This window comes from Lampetra planeri, chromosome 9, assembly GCF_965212315.1.
Source record: "Lampetra planeri chromosome 9, kcLamPlan1.2.h2, whole genome shotgun sequence".
In the NCBI taxonomy this organism is placed as follows: domain Eukaryota; kingdom Metazoa; phylum Chordata; class Hyperoartia; order Petromyzontiformes; family Petromyzontidae; genus Lampetra; species Lampetra planeri.
The window spans coordinates 3,171,796-3,195,739 of NC_136115.1; the positions used below are offsets into that span (position 1 = coordinate 3,171,796).

Below are 23,944 nucleotides of genomic sequence, written 5' to 3' on the forward strand. Positions count from 1 at the left end.
TCTCCCTACTTTTTTTTCCTACAGATCCTTAACTAACCAAGTGTTCATAAGTGCCGAGAGTGTGTTTCCCTTCAATTACTTCTGCATTTTTATCACACTGTTATCTGAAACATCTTTCTTCTGTCTCCCTTTGCTTTGTCGCCTACTTGCTGTCTCAACAGGGCACCTGGGGATTGAATTTATGGGTATGGTACTTGTGTTTTTATACAGTTTTCTAACAAATGCTCACGTGTATTGTCGCCCTAACTATGTTGATTGTCATTAATCCTGCACTGCATGACAGATGTGAAATAACAGCCATGTTTTTTTTTGTAAAAACTTTATGCAAACTGAGTTTGTGCACATTTTCAGTCAATGCATTTTCACACCACTGTCACACGAAGCATGCCTATGGTGTACATTCAGATTCTATTAAATATGAATTTAATCTCGTAAATTCAGACAGATTCATTATGCTAAAATATAAATGTAATAATTTGTCAAATATGTGTCATCTTCATGCACAAATTATTTAAATAAACACTTTTCTGTATTACATTACACAAACAGTTTTCAGAGATACAAAAACACAATATAATATGGTGTTAAACACAAGTAAAACTCTTGTACGAATAAATATTCATATATATTCATCGTTAATTCCTGAGAACCAAAGCAGTATTTGTTTTCAAATCTCAAGATAATAAATAATTAACGAAAACATATTGCAGCAGTTAACTTACAAACATTAAATCTAATTTCAAATTGCTGGAGACAAATGTGATATATGATAGCATAAACACTTAACAATCAAACTCAAGTACTGAAATTAATGCAGTATTGGGAATCATGATTTTAAATTGTGTGTGATGAATTGAAGATCATTTTAGAGGAACACTGCTTGTGAGAGTGTAATATTGCTCAAGTTCCTTTTTCGAAAATTATTTCTTTTCCAAATAAATGCAAACGTCAATAGATGAAATGTATACATAAATACATGTACTCTTTGGTTCTTTCGGTAAAGTCACGTAGGTATAAAACATTAAATAAATTTAATCACGACGTTTCGGGCGCAACACAAATCTACATATAAATAAATGTACTTTATGCAGAGAAACAGTAACATTTAATGCAATTTCCCTTTTAAAATGCCATTTACAATTTGTTTTCCGATATTTTTTTGCACATTTCTACCCGTTACATTTCAAATTGCCATTACATTTTAGACATTTTAATTTTGGGCACAGCTATTGCTAATGAGCATCAATTATGCAGTGCTGCTCAGAAAAAAAATCCACAAACACAACCCACATGCACACAAAGACATGAAGTGAATGGAGTTTATGCATGAATGTTATGCATGTAGAATTGAGTTTTCCATTTGCTCATGTTCATAATTTCAGCAGAGCTCTGTAATCCTTTATCGCATGGTTGCCATCCCCCATCATGCTAACAAACCCATTAAAATCTTGGCAATAATTTGATGTGACAGTATGCAGATTGCCTGCCATTGCTTTGATCATAAATTGCTTGAATTGATGTTTATGCATTTCACGGAGGCTCTCATCCTAAAGAAAATTCAATGTGTAACTTATTTTGAAAAATAAGGTTTTTCCATCTTTTCAAAGTTGTGTTTTAAGATCAAGCTGTGACTGGAATTATGTGTATAAAAGCCTAGTACGTCATCATATATTTAGCCATAAATACTGAGCAGCCAAATGCTGTTTTTTTGTTACAAATACAAACATACACATAAAGGTTGACTCGGATATTTTGAGTTTAAAAGAAAAACTGTAATTACATAAATTTTTGTTATTGCTAAATTCAAACTTTCCAAGAGCAGTGGTGTTGATTGGAGAAGCCTTGCCTTGGAGATTACAACTCCAGATGATTGCTGTGATTAATATTATAAATAACGTACAGCTCATTGGTCGATCCATTACCTGATGAAGGTCTTCCTACGCCATCTCAGTTGTGGGGGTTGTTTGGCCATACTTCTACTGGTCAGTCAAGGGAGTCTTCGTGTCCTGGAATCAAACCGAAGATGCTGGGTTCATAGGGCAGTATGCAAACCATTGTGCCATTGTGGCATCATCACTAGATACATAATTGCTCTCACATCATTTACTGTAGTTACCACCTTCAGTAAAAAAAAAGATACACACCAAATGATTATCGGCCTGAGATTTTTCTCTGCATTTAGCGTAAGACAAAAACAACTAGATAAATTCTTCATAAAAAAGGTGGCATATGATTTTTTTTAAATATGTGTTATGATAAAGGTTCACAATATAACTTGAAAATATAACATAGTTGTTTTTCAAATATATATTTAGAGCTATAGTGCAGTGGTCAGCATGCTGCGCTGTGAACCCGGTGACCTCATTTCTATTCCCAGCCATGGCTAACATCAGGGGCGAGTTAAAATTTGAACCAGTCTTGGCCCCTTGTCCCGTTTCACCCGCCCACGGTGACCAGCGTGGGGAAGTAAAATCAAACAACCCCTAACCACTGAAATGAAACGGGGTGGGGGAGGCTTTCATCTCAGGATGGACTAGCAATGGAAACACATTATTAATTATTGTTTCGTTACATCCTGTAAATAAATGCAATTAACGTAAATATTGATATCGAAGCAAGGCTGCTGACAAGAATACATATTTGTAATCTTCCTTCACATTGTGAAGGAAACCATTTTCCAGTCACATCTTGAAACTTGACCACAAGGCTACTCTGCATCACATTTTTTGCGGCTGCGTTTAGCCTACTGGTCGGCGCACCCTTACTTACTTTGCATGAGATCACCTGGTTAATTGCCGCAGGCGTCCGGTAATGTCTGAAGGTAACTATACATGAATGACGTAAGTGAGTTGTGTACCAAAGAGCAAATGTGAATTATTCTTTGACATCATTCGCACGAGCAGGGCAAGCTTGTGCCAGTGCCCTTAACTAAGTCTAATGTAATCAAATCATCCTTCAATACATTTGCCAAATATGACCCGGGCCAGTGTGGGTGAGAGGCCAAAATACCCTCAAGAGGGACTCTCTTGAGCTTCCTATAGCGGAGGCCCTTCCGCCAGCAAGGGCAGAAGGGCCTACACCTTCGCCTTTTTAATTAATAACCCTCTTTAATAAACATAATTTAATACCAGTTATCAGGTGTCTCTTGCGAAAGAGACGATGAGAATCATGGGCTTTCGCCTCGTTAAAAAAAAGAACAATTAACTGAGTTTCAAATGAGAGTCCCAATGGCAATTGGCACACGCAAACAAAAATATCCCCTGCAAAGTCAGACTGTTGTGGCAAGTGCGATTATAGCGAGCGCTTATGAAGGCCGGCACGGCACAGTAAAGTGAGTGGTGTGTGGCCAACGCTATGCCTAGCCGCCTTTGTCTCCCCGGATTACAAAAAAAACCGCAGGCAGACAACTCGAGGAAATCCTGATTCGCAAACGTAAGCTCATTGCGCGTGTGCTGGTTTTGCTAATGAATGGCTTGTGTTGGTGTGCGGTCTGTGTTGGGGCGTGGGCACAGAAGCGGAGGAGCTGTATCAGAAGCGGGTGTTGACCATCACAGGGATCTGCATTGCTCTGCTCGTAGTCGGCATCATGTGTGTTGTTGCCTACTGCAAAACCAAGTAGGTGTTGATTTCAAAGTCGTCTTGTATTTCGTGTCTGCACCTCCGATTAGCACGGTTGGCTACGTACTGTGCGAAAGAAGTTTGGCATGCATGCATGCATACCTATTGCGGCCACGTGTTGCTTAAATTAATCATTAATATTCTTGGTTCTTTCGGTAAAGTCACGTAGAAGGGAAATAAAACGATAATATAAATATTAATTAATGTATTTGCATTATAAAAAAAATGTCCTAAATATTTATTTATGTATTTATATTATTTTATTATTTCCCTTCTACGTGACTTTACCGAAAAAAACAAGAATATGAATCCCTGCAGTCACGAAAGCTTTAAATCAAAATTTAATCATTAATGTTAAAAGTTTGAGATTAATATGCAAATTATTTACTTAATTTAATCAAACTGCGCATTCGCCACCGTTGCGTTTTTAAACAAAGAATCCGTTTGGAAATCTCAGCATTCAACGTGTCTAAAATGGTGTGTGTGCAGGTGTGACTTTTTCACAGGGTTTTTCAAAAGCCTTCAAGTGGCCTTTTCATACTTGTTACAGTAGCAAGAACACGTTCCCATAAACGTTGCTGTGAGATTGTTACTTGGCAATCAAATGTTTCAGAATATTTTTTTTATTCAAGTACAAAGTTCAATGTAATATGCAGTCGTTGGAGGCTGGGCCGAGACCATTAACTTATTGCACTTAAAAGCCCCGGTTAATCGCAATTGGATGGTCATATTTGAACCCAGGATCTTAGTGGTGGCAGTTCAGCGCTTTGATAACTGAGCCACCCCTGTCACCTGTATTTGCTTATTCTCCTTTAAAGGATAAGTCACTTAAAAATGTGCGAAATCGCGGAAGCATTTGAATCTCAGTCTCTCTAGCCAAGTAATTTAATTAATGCCAGACATTTACATGGAACGTTTAAAGTCATACTTATTAATGTTATTGAGGCTGGCCAATGGTGAAAACTAGGGACCAATAGGCTAGAGGAACATCACGTTAATCCGTGTATAATATTGTGTTCATGAGAGGGACCCTTGTCCAATATGTCATGTAAAAAGTATAACTTTAAAAAACTTTCATCATAAATGATGAAAGTGCAAAGCAGGCATGCATATCTTCTGAAGAGTTCGTGGGTGAGGATTTTCGAATTGTCATTGAAAGCTGAACTGTTTGAGTACTTTCAAAAAGAGCGCAATCGTTACTTTAATGTTTAATAAGTGGGAAAATATTCCTGTCCATGAAAAATGTTAAATAGTTATTTAAAGGATAGATTATTGTCAAAACGTAGTATGGTATGGCATATCAGAATCTTTATTTCTAAGAGCTATATAAGGATTAAGAGGATATATTTTTGAAATATAATTAAGACATTTTATGAAAGGAATGAAAATAATTTTTCAGAAATAAAAATGCTAGTAACATTGAGGCTCATATTAAACATTTTCAGGATGGTAATATATTTGAAACGGACTATTCAAGATTACACTGTGACTTTTTATTATCTAAAAATAACGAACCCACCCCTAGCATAAGCACAACCAACAACTTTACACTCAACATTCGATTATATTGTAAATAAGTCAATGTTATTAACTTCATTGTAGAAAGCAGAGACAAAGGCTGCAGAACCGGCTGAGACATGGAATGCATGGAATGAATGCCAATCCACCAAACGGGCCCCACAATCAGCCACACCCACCACCAAGCCCAGCACCAGCTCCCGACAACAGCATTCAACTCCGGAATGTAAGTATTCCAAATGCATGCACATGTCCCAAACACACGCGCGCACGCGCACGCACGTTAGCCAAGACAATATTTTATTCCGGCATCAGATAATGCTGCTTTGCTATGCAGTGCATGTTGCAATAGTGTGCTTGCATACGCACGTTTGCCAGATGTAGTAATTGCCTACCACCCGCCCTGCATACCAACAAGCGTTGCATGTTACATGGCCATACACGTAGAATTTTAACTGACCTACTACACTGCAGCTGTCAGTAAACACTCCCCCGGTGATAAATGCAGTAACACTAAATCAGCCATCTACGTTTGAATTCATAGCCATGTCTGACCACGGCATTAACATTCATTACTCAATGTTGGTTTTTTTTATTCTCGGCAAAAACGTGTCTGTCGCATCTATAAATACCAAATCGGTTCTGCCTTTTTAACAAAATAAGCAGTGATAGCAAATGCTCATACACTGCCGGTTGTGTCAATGCATTGCTCATGTGATGAATGTTGTGCCTCTTTATTTAATTATCAAATGTGAACCAAGGGCACCTCAATGTTAGATTGCCATGATGATGATTACCCTTCGGGATATTTTTTTGTTTGTTATATATATAAAGAACAAACTTTTGTCAACATATATTCCGATTTATTTTTTAACCTCAACATAACGGCTGTAGTGGAAGCTGTTGCTGTTGCGTAATGGGCCAGCACGCTGGAGTTGCCATCCAGAGATTGCCGGTTCGATTCAATCTCCTAACGATGCCCGGCAGTTGAAACAATGGGACGAGTTTCTCAGATCCCTCTCCACCAAAGTTCATTGATTGGCACGTCTTGCGTGGTGGGTTAAAGTGTGGGTACTCCCACCCCAACTTTGGCCATGTTTGTTTGTTTGTTGTAGTACGAAGTTAGACTTATGGCCTTAATCGAAGTTGTCTTCTGGTTGTTGTTGTTGTTGTTTGACTTGCATCCCACTGTGATTTTTGCACACAGCGTTGGTGTACGGTGCTTTTTCTGGAATATTTTGCTGTTTTAGTTTTTTGTTTGTTGCGATTGCACCCTATTCAAGAGCCGAATGGCTCACAGAGCTATACCAAATAAATGAAACTGAAACCTCTCCCTTCAGTGTGCCCGGTCAGTGTGGAAGAACAAGCCAAAATATGCTCGCTATACTCGTTGGTTCTTTCGGTAAAGTCACGTAGGTAGAATTAAAATAAAATAAATCACGACGTTTCGATCGCAACACAAGCGACCGTCATCAGGCAGAACCGATACAGCAGGACAACTGCTGATTTAGGAGAAAGATCTGCTAAGAACAAGAGCTCATGGTGGCCTCAACCCCAGGGGTTGGTAAAGTCACGTAGGTATAAAATAGAATAAATTGAATCACGACGTTTCGGGCGCAACACAAGCGTCCGTCATCAGGTGGGACAACCACAGCAAGAAACAATTGGTCGCTCTCGATGGCTTTTCTGCAGCTTCTTGTGGTGGAGACCCTTCCAATAACAGTCGCGTGAGCAAGCAGTTGCACGGCTCCACCTTTATTTTAGTTATTTTTTTTACTGAAAATTATTGTTCTTATTTATAATCGTATACAATGACCATGTCCCCTAGTGTTCATCACGAATCTTGTCCACTTGAGAAAAGGCATCGTTAGTGGTAGCATTGTTTGTCAATGCACCTCCCTTTTGTGAATATTTAGAGTCGGGCATTTTAAAAAGTATATAATTCAAGTTTGATTTCTTTATTGACTATAAATGATTCGAATCATTTTCAAGGGATGCTAATCAATCATTATATATGGCTGTGGATCACATTTCCTTTGCAGTTTTAAAGCACCTCATCAGTTACAATCAACGTGATTAGCATGGTATAAATTGGAGCAATTTAAATTGATTATAATTGTTTGGAAGAGATTAAAATAATTTGGAGTCAATGCAGAGCAGACATTTCAAACCATGTTTTAATTCATATTGAGCCGTTATACTGTGTAAGTAAGCAGCATGCCTCGTGCATTTGAGCAATCACGTTTAATGCTGGGGACAGTGAATCTCATACATTTGAATAAATCCCATTGTGAGAGCATCGTTCTCTCTGCGCGACCGATTCAACATAAATTCGGTGCACATAATACAGTTTTGCAATGACCGATGTCGAACCAATTCAGGCGCACAAAATGAATTATTGTATTCATTAATGTGTTAAAAAGAAAGCGTCGTCGGATGGATTCACAGTTGGGGTAATTTCCCATTCTGGCTCAGATGAACTCTGCAACGTGATTATTTATGCATATTCATTAGCACAGATATATTATACACATTTTAAAATGTACTGGAACAAAATGTGATATGGCGAAGCTCCCCAATGTTCGTTGTCTGAGGTCTGGTCTTTACAAGAGTTATATAATTGACTTCGCATTACAAGTCAAATTTCTAATGAGATCATCTTGCATTAATGCAGTCTTTCTCATGCTCCTGCGTATGGCTGAATGAATAGCAACTTAAACAAGTATCAGTGACCTTTACAGATGCCTCAACGGGATCAGGGTGGCAGAGAAAGAAGGAAAAGGTTGTTTTCGTTAGAATAAGACCGGGGAGGAGAAGAAGGTTTGTCTTATATGTGTCATAAATCCCACCGGAAAGTTCCGCGCAGAACACTTTTGCGTCGCAAAAAAAGGCCAAATATGAAGCTCTTGGCACAGAGCAAACCCAGTGATGCCCAATTAAGTTGACACCCCCCCCCCCCCCACTGCCACTACCAAAAATTGTTCATGGGTTTACACCCACACAGCTGGGGACAGGAAAGAATTGTCGTTTTTATCATGCTGGCTTAACACTAGCATTTGTATTTGAGTCACTGCGTATGTATATTTGTTGCACTTATTTTGCACTGAACGTAGCCAACCGTGCTAATCAGAGGTGCTAATCGGAGGTGCGACGGAAGGACAACAAACTAAATTTTAAAAAGCAGTTCTAAAGGACAGAGGAAAGATTTGTATCCCCCTCGCCTCGTAGGAGGCATTACATGCAACCCATGCATACCTTGTATGCCTTATCATTGATCCAGTTATGAAATGCTACAATTTTTCTAAGTCTCAATTAGAATCGTTTTTGGCATACCTAGCCAATAGTTTTTGTTGTATATACAGGTGTAGTGTAAAGCCCTTTTTTATCAATCCACTGCTGGATGAGGCCCTCTCCACGCTAGTTTAGTCATGGGAGTTATTTGACCATACTTCACCATGCTGCTCAGCCTGGGTTCGTGAAGGCAGGAAGCATAGATATAGGATCATAGTATAGTGCAACAACGGATTTTGCTGCATTGCCCTTCATCAAAAACGCAGCACTCTTTTCCGTGCATAAGCTCCATTATAATTGAGAGTTTCTGCATTTCCTACTTACACTGTTGAGCTGCAATGAGAATGGTGGGTGGTTTTTTTTCTCTCTCAATCCGAAATGTTTTTAGTGCCTGTGTGTAGCAATTGCCGCTTTAATCTTAAAAGTGACACATTACACCCAAGATGGATTATCTTGCTGGCTAAGCCATTGCCCAAGATTACAGTTTCAAAGAATGCATTACTCTGTGTGTGTATATGTGCTGGCACATATAACGTGAATTTGTAGTGGTGACACTTCGTCATTTTGATCCTCAGCGTTGCAGCCAACCCCATTTAAAATAGGGGGCAAGCCTTGCAAGCCTCACAGGTTAGCTTTAAGTGAGTGGGTTGGATGCTTGTCGGGCAAAGTCATCTGTGGATGAGCATAACGCAACGAGCTGAACGATGTAACTCATCGGATGATCCGTGTGATTTAAATGCCCCTTTGGGACTAAAAAAACACCTCGTTATTGCGGAATGCTAAAACGGCCACTCCATCGTTGTTCAATCATGCGGCAGGTTTTGTTTGCATTCACTGTATCGTATCGGGTGAATCTCACGGAGGTTATTGAAGTTTTAATATGGGACCGAGCAAAGTGGCATCAACCTCATACTGATCATATTTTACTATTCCTCACAGTGGAATAAGTCCATCGTTGTAAGTCACGATCATAAAACGTAAAGTGCAGAGTCTGCCTCTGCATGTTCTTTCGATATCGCTTTACAAACAATAACTCTTACAACAAAATGCAGTCGCTTTGCCAGTCCACTGCCGTATGAAGCCCTCCCCACGCCGCGCTCTTCACAGGGGGTTGTTTGACCCACACTTCAATGTTTCGGGGCGTTACGGGTCGATATCTGGATGGGGGCAGGGTGCAGGGCCACTTTAGATGTCGCTCATCGCTGATGTTAGCGATGGCTCCAGGTAACCGATGTCACCGCACCATCGCCCGAACTACGGCACCACCCATTGGCCCTCCGCTTGAATACGTTGTAGGAATAAATGAAGGAGTATTGAGTGAAACTGATGTACGGTATTTAGTTAAGTAGTTAACTTGAGGTGGTGCGGTGGCAGAGTAATTAGCACACTGTGTTATCTGCCTGATCATCTGAATGTTATTTTGACCGTGTTTGATGTCAGTGGCGAGTGATAGCTGAATCAGTCGTGGGCCCATTCACCGATCCACACTGACCAGCGCGGTGAAATATAGTCAAACAATGACCACGACTGGTTCAGCGTGGGGAGATTTCATCAAGCAGTGGACTCACATAGGTCCGTAAATATTATTGGTGATTTTTCTTGGTTCTTTCGGTAAAGTCACGTAGAAGGGAAATAATAAAATAATAAAAATAAAACATAATAAAATTATTCTCACGACGTTTTGGCCACAACGCAAGCAACCGTCCTCAGGTGAAGAACAGGTCTGTCGGAAAGACAGTGTCTTTTTTCATTCAGACGCTGTCTTTCCGACAGACTTGTTCTTCACCTGAGGACGGCTGCTTGCGTTGTGGCCGAAACGTCGTGAGAATTATTTTATGTTTTATTTTTATTATTTTATTATTTCCCTTCTACGTGACTTTACCGAAAGAACCAAGAAGATGAATCCCTGCAGTCACGAAAGCTTTAAGTCGAAATTATTGGTGATTATTTAGTAATTTACTTATCGTGGTCATTTAAATTTAAAAAAAAACACTGGAGCTATGCACTTTCAAATCTAGATTGAAAACGAATTTCCTTAGAAGGGATTTTTATGTTTAGTTTGTTGTCCTTCCCCCACACCTCCGATTAGAACGGTTGCCTACGTGCAGCGGGAAAGAAGTTCAACGTACATACACGCATACGCGCATCTATTTCAAGCATTGCATACGTAGATGTTGCCTTGTACAACATTCATTCACTTCCACCCACTCTCTTGCAAAAGGCTTGCAAATCCCAGCTGCAATCCCCTCCACCTCCGCAGTGATTCATTTGAAAGAGCCAAACCGCTGAAACATATCATTAACCAATCCCTGCTTGTGATTTATTGTCGCGCAGGAGGGGATGGGGTGGGGGGCAATGTTCGTTTGCCAAATGAATTTGGGACCATTGATGTCGAGTCAATAATTGAGCTCACCTCGCAACGTTCCCCGTGGACACTTGTCCTGAAGGCCCCTTTTTAAACATCTGATGAACATGCGCATGGTCTCACGCATACACTAACCGCCGCTTGCCCCGCAGCCTCGGAACAAATGATGTGGAGTTCCCAAAGTGAATGGGTGATTGTGGTGCAATCGTTAAGAAAACATGGCGGGATTACTGGAGTACATCTTTTTTATTAAATGTGGTATATTTACACACGAGAGCTGTGGTTTCCAAGCAGTCTACTGTTATTTGTATGTCAATGCGAAAACACAAATGTCACGTTTATTCGGCACAATTGTATCAGCGGTCCGACACATGAAACAATCGCACGCAATGTGTGAATCACTCGTGACATTTGATGAAGCATTGGTGTGGCACCTAATCTCTCTCAGCAGATCGTGGTGTGTAAATAGTAAACAATTGCACACGTAAGCGCCAAGATGAATAAGCTTCATAATTCTCTCAAACTTCGTGGTGCATTTTGCATCCGAACCGTGAATGCTCGCTTGACGATTTTGCATTCCACAGTGCTGTCAAAAGTTCGACCAACTTTTAGTTTTAATGACCCGCTGAATGCACAGATGAAGTAATATGATGACAAAGTACCTTTGAGCTGGGATAACATGCATGATTAATGTAACCCATGGCCACCCCGTGCTGGGATGTACACCGCGCTGCTTAAAAGTGTAGCGACACTACAAAAGTGTGATGATTCCAACACGAGCAATGAATATTAATTCTCACTGAATAGCTTTGTCACATTTAGCCGATCGGCATTTTTTTGCGTGCGGTGGGGTAAAGTGTGGATACTACCACCTCGTGCAAGATGTCTGGCCAGCGAGAAAGAATAGGCCCTTTCTTCAACTCGCCGTTCCTCCAGCACTGTCGCAAGCAAGTCATTGCAAGGGCTGCACGTTTATTCGTATGATTATTTCTAACAAGCTCTCACGACAGACAGACATTCGCGTGCAATGTCCCCACGTCCGATTGTCTCAAGTGCCACGTGTTTATGTTTGGCGCAGTACATTCAGAAGAACCCGGGTCCGCCTGAGAACAGGACGGAGCAGGAGACGGATTGCTCTTTCTCCACCAGCCACCACTCCACCACTCCCACCATGTCACCCAGACACAACTGCCGGTGAGTCCTGTTGCCTTGCTGCCTGACTCCTTGTTTTGTCCGTGATAGCTGGAGCCGCCTGCCAATCTCACTGCACTGCCTTGCTTAGCACGTGACTGCTGCTGCTGTTGCTGCTCAGATTGTATGTCATCCCTCGGGTATTTTATTGTGTTTACTAACCTTTCTTCTTACTGTAATATGTCGTCGTGTCTGTGTGTTAAAAGTCCAGGGAATGTTGGCCTAAGTGCTTGTGGATGTTGTAAGATACATGATTGTGTCATGTATGTAATCATTCTCCTTTAAAAATTAGGGCCTGAAATGGAGAAAAAACTGTACTTGACCATCTGCGACTAAACCATATCACAGTCGCTACCAGCCTCACTGAGATTAATTTCAAGAGGAATGTGCAAAGTGCTCATTTGATTCCGCTGTTCGTGTTATATGTCAATTTCCATTGAAATGTATCGATAGCAGTTAAATCGATAATGCTGGAATTTCAGTAACAGCAACTATATCAACTAATGATCAAATTGTTACATTTTTATGCATGTACATATATGATTGCGCATTTGTATGGAGGAAATGAAACGTAAATTTAATTTGTGAGCCACATTTCAGAAGACATTTCTTAGAGCAAAGAGCTTTGTTAGATATCTATTTCAGATGATGTAGCTGATTTGTAACATTCATTCTTTGTTCGAAAAAATTATGGCATGCATTTTCATTCAAATGCATTACTTTTGAAAATTATTACATAAAGGTCAAACGTTTCCTCTTTCTGTGTTTGATAACGATTGCTAATTCAACATTAAATCATTTAAATTTGATAGCATTTTCTCATTGCGCGTTCCGTTTGAAATGTAAAATTCTCGCAGCTGTCTGTCATACTCGACGAGGGAAAAATTACGGGTTTTTTTTGTAAGCATTATATAAGTGGTAAGGTGGCTAAGAGGTGCTGAGCTGGCACGGTGGAAATCCTCAGTTCGAATCCAGGCAGCCTTTTCATCAACGCATCTTCAAGAATGGCATTACATTAAACTAGGGTTTGCACTCAATATGACAAATTTCCAGTTCTAAGAAAAAAAATACATTGGTTTGACTGTCACGTGACGCGCATTACTCTGGAGCATGGTGGCTGAAAAAGTGCTGACCTCTAATACGGATCAAAGGTTACTTCAGGGCAATGGTTCTTAACCTTTACTGCAGCCTTGCACCCCTTTGGTTCTCAATCGTAAACAAATGTATGTTCATTAATACATAAGTTTGATGAAACAAAGTATTTGTACTTACGTGTCGGAGCTTAATTTGTTTTTCGATGATTTACCTTCTAAAAAAGTCTGGCCATGTCTCGCACGCCCAGAAAGGGCATCTCGCACCCCCAGGGAGTGCAGCGTGCACCCCAGGTTAAGAAGAAGAACTGCTGCTTTAAGGGATCTCAGAAAGAGTGCTGTGATATTTTCTTCTACGGACATTTCAGTAACATGGGGTCATTGCACCGCTCTGTGAGACTTCCCAATGGATTATTCATCTTAGGGCATGGTTCCTATAGGATGATGAGGATACAGTGAGAAAAAGGCATGCGTATACAGTATTACATTTTATTTTTAAACAATACTCTTTTTTAAATACTGAAAAAATTCTATTTTGCAATTTACCCAGAGTCTAGCCCGATAATAAAAAGATTTGATTCTTTTACAAACTCACATTGTGTCAATTTAACATGTAGCAGTGTTGGCAGTCTATCTCGACACTTGGAATATATTAAGCGAGGAGACAACGGCATAACATCAACATTCCTACAACAATAATTTCATCATTTTCACCAGACGATTTTCAAGTGCTCACCAAAGCATGGCAATTGTAGAACGCTTTAAAGAACGTGGTATGCGGGCAGTGCTTATGTTGCTACGCAACCATTTTCCCACAAGTCTTGATCTAAATTTAAATGCGATGCAATTACAGCTGAATTACCATCATCTTATTTTTAAGCTTGTCTAAATCACAATTAGCTCAGTGGCATGTGATATTTTATTGCGATCACATAATAGCACAGAGGCGACCTCTCAGATGGCTCGAGAATAAAGTTCAGTTATGAAAATAACAGACACACAGAAGTTCACGCGTGCACATCTGTCAGCGTGCAAACGACATCCACGCTAACCTTTGTCCCAGCGAGGATTGATTGGAACTCATTCCCCCTGTAGTGGCTGTAAATGGATCTGGTGTGCCGACGTGTTTCACGGTCTTGGCTTGCTCGCCCGTAGACAATTGCCTGCAGAAGAAAAATGTCCCACAAAATGGAGATATTGGCAGTTGGCTTTACTAAGCAATGGGAGGGAAGGGGACAGGGGGAACAGCATGGCGACAATCACTCGTTTTCTTTGCACACAAGAGGCACCGTTTGGGAAAACCTTGAGCCCTCCTTGTACCAATGTGATGGTTAAATTTTATGCTTCGAGCGTAAGGATCCCACAATTTATGAAGACAAGCGAGATGTAGTAATGTGTACAGGGTTAAAAAAAAGTAAAGTGCGCAGCCTGGTATTTCTGGCCCACCCCGCTTTTTGGCAGAATGGTCTCGACGAGAGGGAGCTATAAAAGCCGCCCCCGCCAACCCCACCAGAGGGTATTTGGCCTACTCTTCCACGCTGGTTAAATGTCTTGGAAGAGATGATGTTACTCGGTGACACATTTATGGGATGGAGTGGCACCACAGTGGTTAGAGCACTGAGCTCTGACCCCGGCGGCCTGAAATTAAATTCCCGGCCACAGCTAATGAACATCTGAATCGGTCCTGGGCCTACTCGTTATCAACGGGCGTGGTTGAAATACGAATCGCGTAAATCCCACATGACTGACACGGTGTGGTGATGCCTTCATCTAGCAATGGAGTGACAAACGGGGCACCAGATTATAATTATACCAATGCAAGCATGCCTTTAAAGCGGATAGGCTGTCCCCGGCGGAAGGGAGGGGGAGGGATAGAGGGCTTCTTTTTGGTTTGCTTACCTGTCGTGGGGGTTAACTCTTGACTCAAGCAACAATCTTGCATTTCAATGAGGCAAATACCAAGCCCCACTGGGTGGCCCCGGACGTTCACTGGGTGATACACCCCGTGATTGGATGTATGGGGTCTTTTTTTCGGGTGTGTTCTCCATGTGAGGTGCGTGCAGGACGCGTAATTGAATTATTAATAGGCTGCCATGCAAATCACCGTGAATGGTGCAAGAAAGCCATCAATTATTCTATTCGTTGTAATAATAAGAGTTCGTTATTTCATTCAATTATAACCGCAATCAATTTATAATAGTTCTTTTTCCGCATCACCAGAAATGTAACCAACTAGGGATTAGAAATTCATTTGCGCGGTGATTTTTTTTTCTTTTCTCACAGTATCTAGTTAACACCGCAAGCAATCCTGATGGGTATGTTAAGCGACTCCTCAAATTTTATTACTATTATCTAATATTGCTGTTTTGCTCACATCATCAAAAGAGGATTTTTAAAAAATCAGTGCTTATAAAAAGCTGTCATTTTTTAACAATTATAGCGGTCCGTTGCGTTTCTGGGTTGTACCACACGTAGTGCAGCAAATCCATCACCCGTGGAAGCTGCCAGCATTTGGAGCAAAACGACAGACAGAACCGCCTTTACTTCCTGCCGGCGCTCGCCACACTTGGATGCGAAATGTTGGACATTGTGCCAAAGGAACGCGCAGCACAAACCGAAAAATATCTATCAGAGAGCTGTACAACTGGGGAAATCTACGCCAGTGTATCGTTCAATAGCCATCTTTGTCTGCGGTGGCTTTTGAGGTCTGCAACAGTGGTGTATGACAAATGGGAAAGTCCACGAGGCCCTTGTAAGACCTTCAAACCATTTCCCGACTAAGCATTACTCTCTCAGAGCACAGCTGGTGCCTCTGCAGTCTGTGTAAAGTGAATAAGTAATGCAGGAGTCGTACAAGCAAGCCCATTAGGATGGCTGCTTGCAGAAACGATGCCCCATATGTTGTATCCTCTCTGGCGGTGCTGCTGCTGCTGCTGCTGCAAATATGTGCGTCAAATACTACAAGTGCTGGGCCAGCGGCTGCCAGTTCTCACAAAGAGCAAGTGACCCTTGACCTGGGTCGTTTGCTCTTTGGAAGCACACGGACCTCGAGTTGGGCCACTCGCATTCTGCTATTCCTGCGGAACAGAGAGTGGATGTCAATGGGAATGATGGGCAGCAGAGGTGTGGACTCGAGTCATGCGACTTGGACTCGAGTCAGACTCGAGTCATGATTTTGATGACTTCAGACTCGACTTGGACTTGCCTCATCTTTGACTCGACTTGACTCGGGACTCGAGAGCAAAGACTTGAGACTTACTTGTGACTTGCACAACAATGACTTTGTCCCACCTCAGAGGTGTGGACTCGAGTCATGCGACTTGGACTCGAGTCAGACTCGAGTCATGATTTTGATGACTTCAGACTCGACTTGGACTTGCCTCATCTTTGACTCGACTTGACTCGGGACTCGAGAGCAAAGACTTGAGACTTACTTGTGACTTGCATAACAATGACTTTGTCCCACCTCTGATGGGCAGTACATGAATAAAAGTGTATGCATTTTGATGTAACGATTTAACAAAAAAAAATAACAACCTTTGCTCGTTCCAATGTGTGTCGACCGTTGTTCATTCAATAATAACTCGTCAAAAAACAACAACCGGTCTACTGGTCTCTTGCACTCACATGTATGAGTAAAGATCCATTTTGTACAGCCTTAGAGTATGCTCATTAAAAGAAAACATAGCAATTGCACAACAGATAGTTGTTTACCGACACTTATTCTCTGCTGCCTGCAGTGTACATAACATTGCTACGAATTGGTTGATAATTGTTTTTTTAACATCACTTACAGCCCTTTGTCATTCCCCTGCTGGATTAAGGTTTCCCTGCGCTGTCAGTTATGAGCATCGTTTGACCATACCTCAACGTGTGGTTCGTATAGACTGGTGAATGGGGAGGTGGATACACACGCCTGCTTCAGATATCACCCACCAATGACGTAAGCTAAGGCTGGGAATCAAACTCAGAGCTCATGGTTTCTAGGGCAGAGTGCTCACCACTGCTCCACCCCCACAAGGGAGTAACTTTATAATTTTGAAAAGCTATTATGACAAATAATTGCTTTTTTAACAAGAAAAGCATGTATTATTACAAACGAAATTATTGCATGAGAGAAATACTGCAAATGTGCTTCTGTTACCGTTATTTCACTTATACAATGAAATTATTCATTTTCTAAGAAACATGACGGTGGTACCTGGGGGTTTTGAGTTTTTCATTGAGATATTTTACAGGTGTACAGAAGGGATCTTTATAAATCTTACAGCAACTTGAGGTTCCGCTACATTTTGATGATATATAAATCCAGTTTAACACGAATTAGGCTTTCACGACCAATCTCATCCATAATACAGGTTTTTTTGGGTTAGATCGCGTAAATATATAAATGTGTCGTTAAACCGTCCACCACCCGACACCGCCAATTAGTAAGGTTTGTCACGTAAACAGAACGTGGCCAATTCGTCACTAGTACAGCACTAGTGTGTAGTGTATAGTGTAGTGTACTAGTACAGCACACCGGTGTGTTGGAGAGCCAAGCCACAACTTTTACAGATTTGGCTGCCGCCTGATGATGCCGCTTGTAATTACTGGCGAAACGTCGTACTCAGATTGTAAATGTTGTGGCTTGGCTCTCCAACACACCGGTGTGCTGTACTAGTGACGAATTGGCCACGTTCTGTTTACATGATAACCCTTACTAGTTGGCTGTGTCGGGTGGTGGCGGGTTTAACGACACATTTATATATTTACGCGATCTAACCCACAAAAAACCTGCATTATGGATGATATATAAATCCACATTTTTTTGCATTACAGCATCAAAATTGATATATTTTATATTGTCTCATCATTTCCCATGTAGTCAAACACATTAGAGTCAGGACTCAGAGTACGTGGACTGACTCATCCGCAACCGACCCCGATTCACACTCACGCGAAGATTCAAATCCTCCCGCTCCGCCATCACGCGCACGTGGGTTTGAACGCGTAACCGTGTCGCCCGCGCAAGAAACGACTCCAAAAGCATCTCTCGTGTTCTAATTTAGTGTTAATAATCTATACTGTTGATAATAATCTAGTGAATAATTTACTGTACAGTTCTGTACATTGTTAAACATTTACGTACGTTCATATACATTTGATATTTACTCTTACATTTTATATCTACACTCGTATAGTAATATAGTAGTGTCTAGTAGTTTATCGTAATATAGTAGTGCATAGTAGTATATAGTAGTGTATAGTAGTATAGAGTACAATATAGTAAGATAGTAGTGTATAGTCCACTCGTATAGGCGAACCCCAACTTACGCGAATTCGCGCTAAGGCGGGGGGGGGGGGTATACGACACCTAACCCACCGTGTACGTTCTGAGACCTTACTGTAACTAAAATGCATGTCATAATTATTTTATATACTTGTGTGTTTCATGTTGTGAAGCCACCAAATTTTCTATTTGTATCCTAACTTCGTGATCGAGCAACGTGTTCAAATACATGCAGATATGCGTATGCTTAGAAAGAAATATATATATTTGGAAATTAATCTACGTGTACAAATTTGTAATGCATTTAAGAGACGGAGCTCATACCTGTACGAAAACATATTCCATTACCCGCATCAATAGCTGCCTTTGTAGCAGAGGCCTGGTCAATTTTTGACCACGGAGAACAAAAAAATGACCAAATTAAACATTGTTTTTAAATGGGATTGTAAAGTGATATGGACAGACACGCATTCAATACTCTCACTTATGATTGAGTGCAAGTCGACTTATTGCCACAATGGTACGTGCACGACAGGTTTGTCAGTGTGTGCAATTTACATGCTTTGGCACGGCTCTAAGCAACTTGGTCATCTATCATTGTTAAACTCTTGATGCATGTGTGGCATTCTGTATATTTTTTCTCTAGGTAAAAATCTACAATTGCTTATTTACATAAATTTCAGATAGAAAACACTTTTTTTGGATTAAACAAGTTCATATATACATGAACAAAATTTTTTACAGCCAACTTTAAACGCAACAAAAGCGATTCTGCTTAATTCACGAAGCAGATTTGGAGCGAATTTTTCCAATAGGAAATGTATGGAGCCCTATTCCACGCAAATAAAACCTCCGACAGCTAATCAGTGGGCACGGGAGTGCTGATGTCACTTTGCTTGCCCAACTAACAGAGACCAAGCCAACCAATCATTGTCATATCCCTGTGTGTGTGAGTCTTCATCTCAGCATTTTATAATTTAAAAAATTTGAGCACAAGAATATATGCCCTAAGGTATATGTGCATTGCATAATGGAGATGCCAAACAAGCACGTGCATTTTTGCGTGATGAACTTTCATGCCCTCTCAACTACACAAGTCGTGCCTTCAAACTGTGATTGATGCGATCCCTACTCAAGGTTTTCCAAATTTGGTAGACAGTTACCACCATTTTTGGCTCCCCCTTTCCCCACCCACTTTTGCCCATTCTACAATTGTGGCATGAGAAGTGGTGGAATTTATATTTTCTTGTTCAGAATTGCTGACACGAGCCACAAAATGCTGGGTTTTTTCCTATGTTTTTATGGTAATGGCCATCAGTATGCCAAAAAAAGTGACTTTATGGAAATGGGAATCAGTTTTTAGGTCTCTTTTGTGCTATTGTCCACTGTAAAACTGCCAACCAGTGCCACAGTCTCACGCTTCATTCAAATGTCAATATTATGTTTGTGATGGGTTACAAAATTAATTCCGAGCAGAATGTAAAATGGTGAAATAATTCCAGGACATATTGGCTCTTACGATAAGTTGTCAAGCAACTCATGCATAATTGTCTCCATTATTATTTTCACGTATCATTTACAACCATTTGCACTTCACTATGTAATTGCCATTAGTATATTATATTTTCATCTATGAATGCAGTTTTCGTATGTTCCATGCCCACGTTCCTTTAGTGTCCACCGTACAATGTGGAAATATGAATAAAGATGTATATTCTTTGTTCCCAGCACTGCCGCCGCTAAAACCTCTTTTCATTATTTTGGAGACCAGCGCACACTCGTCTCTTATCCAATGGACTATACATGATCTTCCGAGCTTTACGTAATTTATTGTGAAATTGTGAGCACCTTGGCAAATGGGTAATTTTCCTTCACTTGTCTTCACTCATAATAAATGAAATATGACCAAATCAACTGGAACGTGCCCAATCTCATGAGATCTCAGAAGCTGAGGAGAGTTTGAGCCTAGATAATGCTCGGATGGGTGGCCACGGTGTCCAAAAGGCAGACACAATAGGCGCTGTGAGCAGTAGTTGCAGCAAATTGTATTGTTGTTCTGCACTCCCTATCGCCTTCAACACCCCATGCTGACCAGCGTGGTGAAATATGGTATCATTTATTTTACAGCCCACAATGTGTGGGGAGGCCCTCCATACAGCAATGGATTGGCAAAAAAGACTATCTTTAAACACAGGTAATATGAATTACCATTATGGTACTTTATTGTAAATAGGACATTCTAGTTAAATGTCATTAAAAATTTGTTTAAATAATTTAGTCAACATTTCGGCTTGTTAGCAACATTTATCTGATTTAATTGAGTTATGTAAACACTTATTTGCATCTATGGGGGCCTTTCCCAAATTAATTTAAGTGAGTATTGAGAGCAGTGGTATTTTAATTCCCTCTTATTCTCGGGAGACAAAAAGAAAAGACTGTAATACTTATTCAGTTTCTCCAGCTTTGTAAAGTTAGGATGAACCCACACAGCCTGTTCATTTTATTATTGATGAACTCTCATTAGCAGACACATTTCAGAACCACTTTATCCACTGCCTCCTCCGCCTGCTTTCCATCCCTCCATGCATCAACCCTCCATTCCGTCCTCCCACCAATCACCAAATATTCACCTGCCTCTATCCCACCCCCCACCCCCACCCCTAGGCAATGCTGGGGCTCGGGCCATTCGGAAGGGAGCGTTACCACGGAGACGCGATCTGGAGCGCTCACTTCCACCGCACCGTCGTCACGGGAGACGAGCCAGAGAGCCAATCAGGTGGCTGCGGCGGCGGCTGCTGCTGCTGCGGCGGCGGCGGCAAGAGGGCGACTCAATGCTGCCGGAGGCCCAGGCGACACGCCGAGCCGACACCCTGCCCATGACTACCCCGACTCGCCGCTTAGCGACCGGTGAGGGCCCAGTTCCGCTGAGCCTTTTGGCGCAAAGCTTCCCAGTTGCGCGTGATTTTTGTCGTGTGCGTGTGCTCGAAAGCTGCGCGTGCAAATAGGCTCTCTTAATTTGCTTTATCTACTTGTATAAATTCATTATTTATTTTAGATGATAAATTATTTTTGACGATTAATTCGCTCGTTGCGTTTAGGAGTTGAATTGTTATAAGTTGAGGGCCAGGCTCATAGTGTTTTGTTCCCAAATATTTAGATATGTGCTTGAAGCTATATATAAACAGATGCATTGTTTGCTTTTTATATGAGGGGCTGTCCAAAAGGTAATTTTTGTACAAAGACAATGGAATTATTAACTGTAATTTTATTTGGGGTGATTGAATTTTTTATGGATAACACACTCAACTTGCAATGCAGAGGTCACTGGTGTGATCACATGGCAGGTCGTGTGTGGTGTGGTGAAGTGAGGGGAACTCCCACAGTCTTCCAACACGACTGATCATCATGTAAGAATAGGCCAAATACCCTTTATAACTTCAAGTGGAGGTCCTGCAAGCAGTGGCATACGCAAGACATTGCAGGGCTGCACTTTTACCTTTTTGTCATTTTATGTTGCCTTTAGGGGTTAATTTGTTCTAAATGGAATTGAGAAAACGCTCTATCAGATCGTGTGGTTAATTTGTGTCTCCACATGGATGTATGGTAAACCGCATAGCACGATACTGACATGAATGCATTTTATTATTGGATTCAATCACTTAAATACATTCCTGAAATATACCGGCATTTTCTCAAATAACTCTTATTTTTAGATATGTCAGTATTCTTTGACACAAGTGCCCCCTTGCAAAATATTGGGAAATAATGTTATTCTTATACTTGCATCTGATGGCCAGACATATGCACAGTTTATTAATTCAGCCACCTTGACAGGAACATAGCTTAATTGGAGGCAATGCTGACATTCTGTGATTAAAAAATGTCATAAACTGAAATAGAAATGAAACTATTTCAACAAAATCGCTGTCATCTTCAGACCTACAAAAACATATTTCCCGAATGTCAAATCCATGCAATTAATATCAAATATTGTCAAATTTAAAAAATCCGCATTCACTGCCACGAAAATATCAGAGGATTGTCCTCGACAGAATGCTCTTGTTTAGAGCCTGAGTTCTAAACCTCAAAGGTTCCTTCGGGAGTTCCAAAGTGCTTCTCTTTACAACAGCCAATCTCTACCATTGATACGTAAATCATATGTATACTATATTTCTACTCACATGCAGGTCGTATAACTACCCACTTTTGCTCGAAGCGGAAACGTGGATGGATGTGGTTACTGATAACGCGTTGGTGTTGGTGTTATCAGGAACACTTTGGTGTTATCCATCGACTGAAAGATGGCAACCAACCGTGCTGTAATGCCTACCTGTTGTCTGTGAGACTCGGGATGAACAAATGTTTGTGCTCCTTTTTAATGACCTGTGACCGTGACTTTTGTTAAATAATGGATATAAAAAAAACATTCCTAAGCGAATTGTATCAGCCTATTATGCACGACATTGTCTGTGGACACAGATGCCTTTAAAGTGTCGTGTTTCTCCCGTATTTATTTGGTCTCAGATTTTACACAAACACAGAGTGTTTACTCCTGCAGGTGCCGAATTGATTGTCAAACTTGCCCAACAATGAATTACCCATGAAAATCTCCCGTACGGGCTCGTGTCATTATTGTGCGCTGAGAAAATGTGCCAACAGAATGTCGCAAAACGCAAACGAAGCTGCACAAATAAGTGTTTTCAAATATTAGTTGTGTCCTAGCTGGGTTAATGTTTGTACTTGAATATGTTTGCATAATGAAACTCATTGAGCAAAGGTTACGTTGTTTTTATGTGCTACTTAAACAGGGAGAGTGCTGGTAATTTTATATATTTTCACATATATAAAGAATCATTTTAATAATCCAACAAGTAAGCACAGTGTAAAATTACATTTTCCAGAAATGCGATTTGTTATTGGGTTCTTTGACATAATGTAAAATGCATGAACGGTTGATAACATGGTCTAAGTTGACATTAGAATTAAGTTTCAGCAAAAATGTGAGTTCATATATTGAAAACCCATCATAATATGTTATTCCTCTGAAAAGTAGTAGATAATTAAAATTATCTTCACTATTTTAAAGTCACATATGTAAAACAATGCAGTAATTTGATGTCCTCTCATCCACAGTGTATCCTATAGATCTCATACAATTAGGCAATAAATTATATCTTGCACCAGAAATTCCTAAAGAAAGCCAACCACTTAAAATGCCATGGATTTTTCCCTCTCAGCAATTACTTATATATAATGAGTTAATTTTTCCCTGTGCAAGAGCTGAATAAGCGGCAATTCAAAATGCTCTTTATACACACTACGTCATGTTAGTTACGTAACTTGCCAGGATGCTGCCCTGGTGTCAAGGTCAGCACCCTGGATTTGTAATCCAAAGGTCACCAGTTCCTTCTTTGAGCGTGGCAATTGAAACAATAGAACAGGTTTCTTAAAACTGCCCACCACAGTCAATCAGCAGGTCGTGTGAGATGGAAGAATATGCCGTCATAGGCCCTTGTGCCAGTAGTGGCGTCAGCTATTGCAGGCTTCTAGATTTGAAGCTTTCGTGACTGCAAGGAATCATATTCTTAGGTTGTTTCG

At 40.7% G+C, this 23,944-nt stretch overlaps 1 protein-coding gene across 4 annotated transcripts in view; it reads left to right on the forward strand.

Annotated features, from left to right (window-relative positions):
* The window catches only part of LOC144720564 (pro-neuregulin-1, membrane-bound isoform-like), a 492,307-nt gene that overhangs the window by 462,272 nt on the left and 6,091 nt on the right, over positions 1-23,944 (forward strand). For all 4 annotated transcript variants that reach the window (XM_078597372.1, XM_078597371.1, XM_078597375.1 and 1 more), the window contains exons 6-9: positions 3,513-3,615; positions 5,221-5,362; positions 11,871-11,986; positions 21,011-21,253. In XM_078597372.1, the coding sequence (XP_078453498.1) occupies positions 3,513-3,615; positions 5,221-5,362; positions 11,871-11,986; positions 21,011-21,253 (604 nt within the window). The remainder of the gene's footprint in view (positions 1-3,512; positions 3,616-5,220; positions 5,363-11,870; positions 11,987-21,010; positions 21,254-23,944) is intronic.